General features: G+C 48.5%; 3 protein-coding genes across 3 annotated transcripts; 2 read left to right on the plus strand and 1 right to left on the minus strand.

The window, feature by feature from the left end:
* Positions 1-1,713: 1,713 nt before the first annotated feature.
* Positions 1,714-2,708, plus strand: TRV_05600 (uncharacterized protein; the record flags this gene model as incomplete). The annotated part of the gene is made up of 3 exons (XM_003020261.1): positions 1,714-1,789; positions 1,877-2,198; positions 2,255-2,708. The coding sequence occupies 3 exons, from the start codon at positions 1,714-1,716 to the stop codon at positions 2,706-2,708; spliced, it is 852 nt and encodes a 283-aa protein (XP_003020307.1).
* A 4,113-nt stretch (positions 2,709-6,821) lies between these two features.
* TRV_05601 (uncharacterized protein) lies at positions 6,822-7,676 on the minus strand (the record flags this gene model as incomplete). The annotated part of the gene is made up of 1 exon (XM_003020262.1): positions 6,822-7,676. The coding sequence occupies one exon, from the start codon at positions 7,674-7,676 to the stop codon at positions 6,822-6,824; it is 855 nt and encodes a 284-aa protein (XP_003020308.1).
* Positions 7,677-7,888: 212 nt separating this feature from the next.
* Positions 7,889-9,248, plus strand: TRV_05602 (uncharacterized protein; the record flags this gene model as incomplete). The annotated part of the gene is made up of 4 exons (XM_003020263.1): positions 7,889-8,000; positions 8,191-8,558; positions 8,581-8,954; positions 9,143-9,248. The coding sequence occupies 4 exons, from the start codon at positions 7,889-7,891 to the stop codon at positions 9,246-9,248; spliced, it is 960 nt and encodes a 319-aa protein (XP_003020309.1).
* Positions 9,249-9,569: the final 321 nt, after the last annotated feature.

Raw genomic sequence — 9,569 nt, forward strand, 5'->3', positions numbered from 1 at the left:
GGACTCGCTATTATACGACTGATTAGATATATGACTTAACGTATTTCTCAGTTTGCCATCACTTCATCCCTCCTCTTCACACTCTTCGTTGGCTGGCTCCTTTCTTTTATTGTCTTTATCCTGTTTTTTTTTCTTCCTTGTCTATATCGCCGCCCTTTGCACATAAAGTACACCCTTACATGCTTTCACACAACGTCATTTCCGCATTCGATCTACCAGCGCTTCACTGCTTATCTGTATTAGCTTGTGTTTTTTTCTTTATTTGTTCCTCGTCTTCTTCCTTTTTTTTAGATCGGCTCGACCATTAACTATGTACTTATTTTTACTACTTACGCATACTCACCAGCCCTCCCAACGTGGCCGGCATCACACGAGGGGACTGACCAGCAGACAGAAAAAGTGGAATGCAAAGAAAAGCAAATCACAGGACGGAATAAACAACGAACTACGGAGCCACTGTTCCGCCTTAACTTGCTTGCCCTTTTTGCTTGTTTTAATTACTTTACTTTCTTTTTTGATTCTCCATCCAGTCTCTTCCACCGACTGGGTACGAACTGCTGCCTTACATTAGCATGTCCCATATCCCCATCAGAACGGATGCATCCGTACCAATCACTTGCATCCGACGATCAGCGAATTGGAGTCGGGGAACGTCCGATGGAAGGCAGATAAAGCAAGACTAGAAAATAAGAAATGTTTTCCGTCGGTTCGGGCGTTGGCGCGAGGTGTTGGGCGTGTTATCAATCAACCAATTTGCTTCCTCTCGGTTCATGATCTTATCTGATCTTATCATGTCTGGTCCCTCGTCTTGGTTACATTATCTCGCTTTGGCCTGGTTCTTCTTCATTCCTTCTTTGTTTTTTTCGAGTTTGGTATATATTATTGCCTTGCCGCTGCAGCCTGGGACCTTTTTTTCATATTGGTTGATACTTGCATAGTCCCCCTGCTTGCCAAAGGCAGTTGTATACTTAGATAACTAGTTACAGGGTTATTCTCACTAGCTAGGTGGCACAGCCGGTCTTTGATAGCAGCCTCGCAAACCATGAGAACCAATCCCCTATGCTCTCCTTTGCCTGAAACAGCGTCTGTCCCATCCTTCTTCTGCCTCTGGCACTCGCTGACGAATATCAAATCAACCCAAGTAAGAAAGATGAAGCGGCCTCATCTCCGTCCACGTGACATGCTGCTGCGCCACAAAAACGCCAAGCCTCGTCATCTTAGTTAAGCCACAGCTTTGGGCGCTTCCTTCGACTCAAAACCTGCCCAGGCCAAAACCGTCGTCGATGAGCTAAAGAGCCTCGTTCTGCTTCCCACTTCCCGCTGCTCGTTTTGAGATACCATCTTCCGCGACAGAGACATAGAAACAAGCCTGCGGTCTTGCTAATTAGCCCTCATTGGCCTCGACGCATCGTTACCAGTACTGTACCACCTTCGATTCCCTCGACAGCAACTTCCGTACCGACACGCAACCAATCACTGCCCCGCTACAGAACGGACGCCCTTATATCGGCCTGTCCTCTTGCCTCGACTATCCACTGGATACACCTCGAATCGCATTATTTGCGCTCTATCGAGCTTGATTTAATATCTTGCTATCAACTGCGACAGTTTAATAACCATGTCTTGGGCCGGTACGTTGATGATAGACGGCTCCATACGCTTCCCCCCTACTCTTTGCAACCCAGAGTATGGTCCCGGATATATTCACGACCAATGCTGATGCGGGTTATTCTTCTAGGCTTCAAGAAGAATGTCAACCGGGCGACGACCCAGGTGATGATGAAGACTGGTATGTAGGCTAACCCTCTGCATATTGCTTTGGACTCCTTGGACACCTGTTGGACGAGGCTAACTCCTCGGTATCACATCATTACAGGCCATGTTGAGAAGACGAATGATCGCGACTATGAGATTGAAGAAAGAAGATATCGCACAATGGAATCCGCTGCAAACAGGCTACAGAAGGAAGCAAAGGGATACCTGGACTCGTTACGAGGTAAATACCCATCGTGCAATCTTCCTGAGAACCAGCTGCTAACCAGGTTGACAGCCATGACTGCCTCTCAAATGCGAATTGCGGAGACTATTGATGCTTTCTATGGTGATGCTGGAGCCAAGGACGGCGTGAGCAGAAGCTACAAACAGGCCGTTGAAGATCTAGATGCAGAGACAATAAAGGCACTCGATGGACCATACAGGTTCGTTCCACCGCCACCCATGCACCAGATCAGATATGCTAACATTACTTCCTTAGAACGACCGTCCTCGACCCTATTTCTCGTTTCTGCGCATACTTCCCTGATATCAATGAATGTATCAAGAAACGTAACCACAAACTCCTCGACTATGACTCCATGCGAGCTAAGGTCAAGAAACTCGTGGAAAAGCCCGACAAGGATGCCTCCAAGCTACCGCGCGCCGAAAAGGATGCTGAAATGGCTAAACAGGCCTATGACCAATTAAATGAACAGCTATACAACGAGCTACCGCAGCTTATTGATCTGCGTGTCCCATATCTCGACCCATCCTTTGAGGCTCTTGTCAAGATCCAGCTCCGCTTTTGCGCCGAGGCGTACAGCCGCATGGCCCAGGTCCAGCAGTACCTTGACTCAGACACAAGAGAGGAGTATGCATCTGGCAACCTAGACAATAAGGTTGAACAGGTGCTGCAGGAAATCAGAGATTTAAGCATTGCCGGCACTGTTTGATCAGGCCCGGTGGTTCTTCGCCCCTGCTTCTGGTTTCTGGTTTCTTCTCTCTCTCTCTGCTTTGTCACATGAAGTCATGTTTTAGCGTGTTTTCAATATATACATCAAGTATAATATTCCACCCCCCATTCCCCCTTCTTCTGCCATCTTGCGCTTCGCTTTAATTCATTTCCTTTTTTGCTCTTTCTCTGCGAGGGCTGCAGGGCGGGAATAATGTAGGAATATATATAGGCAGCTCAGCTAGCTCTGTAAGGGTATAACTCCGCACCCCTTGCTACATGAAACGACTGCATCAGCCTACTTCCGATCCATGCTCCGGCGTTCAGTCCCCTTAAACGGTCCAAAAGAAAAAAACAAGTCAACCAACCATCCGGCTGTTTCGTCTTATCCTGGTCTGCCTTGAGTTTTGATACGATCGCCACAGACCCCGAGGCGTCTAAATTCATGAAACTTTTCAAACTTTCCTGATCTTACCAGCAATATCCTGTCAAAAGCTCGATGGCACTAGACCCCGAGAGGAAACTGCATACGTGTTGTGCTAGCCTTGACGTGGGGATTTTTCTCTTCGTTTTTTTCTCTCTCAAGGTGCTTCCTTTACGTATATCCATGTCATACGACGATGGATTGCGCTTTGCACCTTATATAAGTACTGCAGAGCATGCTTCCCTGTCCGGCGGCTAAAGCAAATTAAGGCTTGTCCGTGCCGTCTCGAACTGGAGGCCCGTTTGGGCGGGTATCAGCAGCGACCTGCCGTTACTTGCATCGTGTATCGGACATGGTTACCTATTCCTTCGAGTGAGCGTCTTTGGGTTTCGGATGAAGGTCTCATTGAGCATCAAATGTCATGGATGAGACAAGTAATGATCCTGTGCTATGGAATATGAGTATCATCAAGCAACGCTGCCCATTAACTATTATAAATAGAAAATGAGAAATCAGTCCGCCCTGTTTATGCTTAACATATTCCTGATAGGCAGAGAGTTGCACAAGGGCTTAACTTAATGGCTCGACCTTGTATTGTAGACTCACCTCTGAGAGGATACCAGTTGATGGGTAGTCGCGGAACAAAGCTTGCTTGTTTTATGCAAGATACATGCTTGTCATCCCGTATCCATAAGAAAAACGCCCCTCCATACTTACTTAGTATGTAAGTACAATGTATGGGATGTACATTATGTACATCCTGTTCCCTGCAGATACGGTATATCTCAATGATAAGCACATCCAATATTAGCTGCATGCTCTCGCATACTCCGGATGTGCGCGCATTGTATCAGGAAGAAAGGGATCCTCATCCACGAACCGCCCCGGTGGCCCGACGACGCACTCACATAACTAACAGTGATAACTTAATACCCGGCCCAGAATCAGAATCAAGGACAGGGTCCTCCTCATCCTCACCAAAAACAGCCCGCGAAGAAACCCTTGCATCGCCTATTTTTATGCGAATGAATATCTCACGTGATTGGTAGATCTCAAGGGATGCCAGGGAGCAGCCCTGAAAGAAATGGCCCGTGAGGGATAAGATCCCATGCTCGAAGGCGTCTCCTGGCGCTTTAGTTCAAGGGACCCCAATCGCTGCGCTGTCCAGTTGGAAGTTCGCCATTCCGTCCGAGCACCTTCGCAGCCCCGAGACCCCCCGGTACCTGTCAGTCAGTCAACTCAGTTAGAGCGCCGCCCATTCCCTTGAGCAGCTAAGCGAGTGCTTTTGACTCTTTCATCTTTCCTAAACCCGAAGACTTTTGTTCGTGCAATTTCTCTTGGATCATATCGTGCCAACACAGTATCCAAACCCAACTGCATCATGCAATGGGTTGCGATATGGGCGAATAGGGGTGTTTATGCAGCAGCATATAAACAGTAAAAGGCCCGTGCGTCTGAAGAACAAAAAAGGCCCGTTGACATATGATGATACTACATCGCCATTTTGACCGAAACAATGCAGCTTTGAAACAAGGAAGCTCTGGGTCCAGTCCAGCTCAGAAATAGGCGGTGGGGATGGAAGCGGGCGTAGAAGCTTCCAGCGGACAGTAAGAGCCGTTCTAATCGCCTCCTCCTTGGGCGACGGGAGAGAGCTGATACCGGGGTAGCCCTCTCGCCTCCGCCCTCTCAGGCAGCCACAACATGCACACCATTTCACGGGCAGGTATTACTCACGGTCGAACTCGGATAGCGGCATCACGGGAGGGTATATATGTGTAGCCGTTCGTTTCTCCAATAATATTAATAATAATGGGCGAGGCGAGGCAAAGCGGCCGTTAATGTTAAGACAGCTAAGTATTATTAGCTATATTAGTCAAATACTTAACTATTTCATCACCGCTCGCCCGTTCCCGAGAAGCTAATCCCGACTTTTAGGTGCGAGCATAAGACAGGCCATGGTATATTAATTAGTGACGTTTTGTGCTTGCGTGGCTAGCCCGCTGGAACTCATCGACCTGACCAGATCCTGTTCTGCGCGTCCGCGGTTGATATAAGAGCGATCAAATATAGCCTGGGAAGCGGCTCTGCTGGCGCTAAACCGTAATAGGCAACTCGCAACTCGTCCTTGAAGCCCCCTGGCAAAAGTGTTAGGTAAAAGCGCCCTTCCTTGTGGATGATAACAGAATGAGCTTTTTAGAGAGCTGGAGTGATGGCTGCTCTGTTGGCCTGAGAAAGTCAATTAGATGAAGGCCATACATAACCTTGTTCGTTGAAGGGTGGGTGGTGGTGGGGGGGGGGGGGGGGGGGTTCTGGAAGAGGGCCTGTATTTACGAGGGTGGACTTGGTAGGAGGAGCTGTAAGAAGGATTGAGCTGGATCAACAACCGGTGTGATTGATTGAAAGGAAGATTAGCTGAATTGAATGGGATATCGTTGATTCATAGATAAATATAGGCCAAATCTATTCGTACATTGTTCATTAAGAGCGTAGCTTTTGAAGTAAACGAAGCAAGCAAGCAAACAAGCAGCGCATGTAAACACTTACAGCAGTACAAAGGAGAAATGGATATGAGCCAAACGAATGAGAAAGAAAAAAGCAAGGGGATGATAAATGTAGAAGTAAAAAAACAAGGCGCGGACACGCATGGTTGAGTTGGCAGCGGCAGTCGACATCACGAGGAAGAGTCGTCATTTTATCTCGATCAGTTTTTTTGAATCTCTCATTGCAGGATGCAGAGTAACTTCATTCGTTGCAGAATAGGTATACCGGAAGAGAACACTGGTCAAGGGGTTCCTGTAATTTGACAATCCTCAAGGGGGGAAATTTGCTCGATTGGCTTGGATAATCCACGATTAGCGCTCGGGAGGTGTCCAAACCACTCGGCTAACGGGATCAGATCAAGGCACCGTCCAAGCGGAAGGCAGATAAAACAAAGCAAATAATAAAAAGAAAACAAATAAAAACAAGAATAACAAGTAGTTAAGGAGAAGGAAAAAGAAAGCAGAAAAAAAAATAAAAAAAATAAAAAAGCAAGGTAACTGGCAATTTTAAGGCAAATACAGCAGCAGGTCCATGAGAAAATTTTTTGCTAAATGATCAGATTTGCCTCCCACGCGATTTTTTAGACCAAGAGGAAGAGACACGGTCTCGTCAGGAATCCTCTTCCAGTAGCATAAAAGGAAAGTTTGGGAATGGGAACAAGGACTGTTCCTGCTGGGGGTGGGGAAATATCGGCCGTTAGATCTCCGAGAAAAAAAAAAAAGGCACATGCTCCGTGGGTAGATAGGTGTGTCTAGGGGGGCGGTGAGAGTCCGGGCGGTAGGATAGATTCCAAGTCGGATTGAGTCAGGCTGGGGATTCGTGATTTCGTTCGGGAGATAGGCGCTGTGGTTTGGGGAAAAGGGGAAAGGACAAATCGAATAACATAGCAGTAAAAAGGGGTGTGTGTGAAAAGCAATAAAAAATAAAATATAAAAAAACGAAACAATTGCGAACACCTTTGGTCACGTTCTCGCATCAAGTCATTGTATATAATATGACTTGGAGTTCATTGGGAAAATAAATGTCTCGCTTGACCTCATTACTCCTTTTATATCGTATGCAAATCCACCACAGAGTTCAGCTGCAAAGGGGGCCCGCACCACAAAGTATCGTTGATACCATCATGATACGTGTGCCCTCTGCGTGTCGCTATGACCCTTTATCCTCCTCTGGGCTTGGATCTGGCTGTTCTGGTGAAATTCGTTCCCGGTTACCAGGCGATTCCGGTTTTGATGGGCCAGAAGGCGTTGTTGTGGCTGCTGATGGCGCGGTATCCGGTCGTTGGCCACTGCTGCCTGCTGGGACGTCAGTCTGCGGATGATGAGCTCCTTGAGCTGGCCTGTTCGGGTCCCTTGACTCTACAATCATGGGTGATTCCTGGAGATGCCGGCCACCTTCAGTTCGCGGCAGCAGTGGTTGTGGTTGTTGTTGTGGTTGTTGTTGTTGGGGTCGTTGCCCTCTTTGGACTTGTATGTCCTGTGTCTGAGATGGAGGAGTTTCGGTCCCATGATACTGTACACTCATTGGGGTCGGGGGATCGGGTTCACGCATTTGCTCCGGAGGCACTCGCTGGCCCATGGCAGGGGAGTACGGCGGCCCCTGTGACGACGTACCGGGAGAAGTTGCGGGTAAACCCCCCGCAGCATATCCTGGTCTGGGTGTCGTGTTGTTCGGTTGTTGAGAGGCAGAGTGAGCCTGGGAACGGGTTTCCTCAGCTATCCGACGGCGCTGCATTTCGGCCTTGCTTGGTCGTCCCCTTTTACGAGGAGTGTCTCCACGAGGAGGATCAGGGGCACGAGGAATTGGTACCCCAGTACGAACCTCGGAGATTGAGTATCGTGTGGTATCAGAGGTATGGGGTTTTGGCTGGATGGCACGGGGAGCAGAGGCCAGCGGCCGTTCTCCAGACGGCGCAGGTCGTTTTCGGATTATCGGAGACATTTGCAGCGGAGCAGGCGGGCCGGGAATGCTCTGTCTGTACTGGCTCGCATATTCCTGCTCCATGCGATAGAACGCGGTCTGACAGGAGCTAAGTGATCGGCCTGGATGTATAAAAAGTTAATAAAACCGCTGTTATGACAGGAGCGCAGAGTGATTAAACACGGGTTTATCTCAATCCATGCATTTCAGCATGTAAAGACTAGTCTGAAGAGAGAGGGAGAAGGAAGTCGGTTTCTTTACCTGGCGGAAGTGGTATCTCCATCCAACTTGGGGCAATGCGATTCTCTCTGATGATACTGAAGAGGTATGCAGAGGAGATGCCTGCTTTCTTCAATATCTCCGTGAGAAGAAAGTTCTGTAAAGAGAGACAAGAAAGAAAAAGCAGAAGTCAGCGAATTGAACATTTTGTAAACTGGGGGGGATATTTTTTGGTATGAAAGCAGTACCCTCTCCTCCTCCGTCCATAGTTTATCCTGTTGATGGGACATATCCAGCTGGTGGTCATGTACAGTGTGAAACGGTAACGTAACGAATGCGCATATGTTGGAGAGCTCATATAAAGAAATATAATATATAGAGGGGAAAAAAACAAAAGACCGGAGCAAGATACAGAGAAAGGAGAGTCGTCAGCGAAGCTCGCAGAAAGTAAGACCGAAGAGATGGCGGCGGGAAGCTCCAGTAATTAACCACGACAGGACCGGCCGGCACTGCGTCGCGCGGAGAGAGCGAGAGAAAGAGAGAAGAGAGAGAGAGATGGACTTGATCGGACGAGACGAGGCCGGTGCTACAGCCAGCAGAGAGAGCTCGCTAGCTGTGCGGTATAGAGTAGAAGAAACGAGAGTAGAGAAACGAAGGCTGGATTTGATGGTAGTAAACAACAACAGAACAAGCACCGAGAGAGAGCGAGAGCGAGAGAGAGAGATCCAACCAACGGCAACGGGCAAGGTAAACAACCAACCCCACACAGCTCCAGGACGTGGGGGAGCGCAGGAAGAAGAAGAATCCCGGGCGCTGGAGACAGTTCGAGGCAGGAAAAGACGCTTCTCGTCTTCAGTCCAGTCTGGATATGGCCGTCCTTTCTCTCTCTTTTGCCGTTGTCAATCTGTCGGTCAGTCTCTCTCTGTGGTCTGTTGAACCAAATCAAATCAGTGGCGGCGCGCGAGCCCACGCGAATTGGCCGAGCAGCAAAGTAAGTATCGGCCTGGTAGCAAATAATAGAAACGAACGGAAGCGTGAGCGCAGGGAGTTGCCACACGCAATTGAGACTCCACCGGGCGGCAGAGAGAACAGGCAGCGCGGAGGTCGAGAGGAAGAAGGCCAGGCAGTGCTCGGTAAAAGTATGTGAGAGAGAGAAAGAGAGAGAGAGAGAGAGTATGTGAGTGCGTGAGTGTGTACAGCGGAAATAAGTACGGGCGACCAGACTGGATTATGTTGGTACAACAAGGATACTTTTCTTAGCCACGAGGACGGTCGTAGTTGTCACCCATCGAGAGCTTGACGGGGATGCAGGATTGGGGGATTGGGTGAAGCAAGCAGGAAGAAAAGAAGAAAATAAGAAAAGAAGAAAAAAAAGCAGCAGAATTAAAGCGTAAGGGAAAAAGAGAAGAAGAAGAAGAAGAAGAAGCTCGTATTTAATTCATTCGTAGGACAGATGGATGTTTGGGTGTGCGACAAAGAAGGTGGTCGATTTCGCATTTGATGTCTTCTTTGCCGGCAGAGGTGAGGTACAACAAGAGGTACTGGTGACGGCGAGGTAAGGTAAGGTGAGTAAGTAGGGAGTAGGTAGGGAGAGAAATCAACAATGAACACACTGCTAGGAACGACTATGCGACTTCGTTATTCCGGTAACATCAAGGAGAGACTTGAAACGAGCGATAAGAAGGGGGCCAGAGCAGAGCAGAGCAGAGGGGTGGGAGAGAGCAAAGGGAAGAAGGGCCGAAGCGCCGGAGGGGGCAA

This window comes from Trichophyton verrucosum (assembly GCF_000151505.1).
Source record: "Trichophyton verrucosum HKI 0517 chromosome Unknown contig00435_1.f1.exp, whole genome shotgun sequence".
Lineage (NCBI taxonomy): Eukaryota > Fungi > Ascomycota > Eurotiomycetes > Onygenales > Arthrodermataceae > Trichophyton > Trichophyton verrucosum.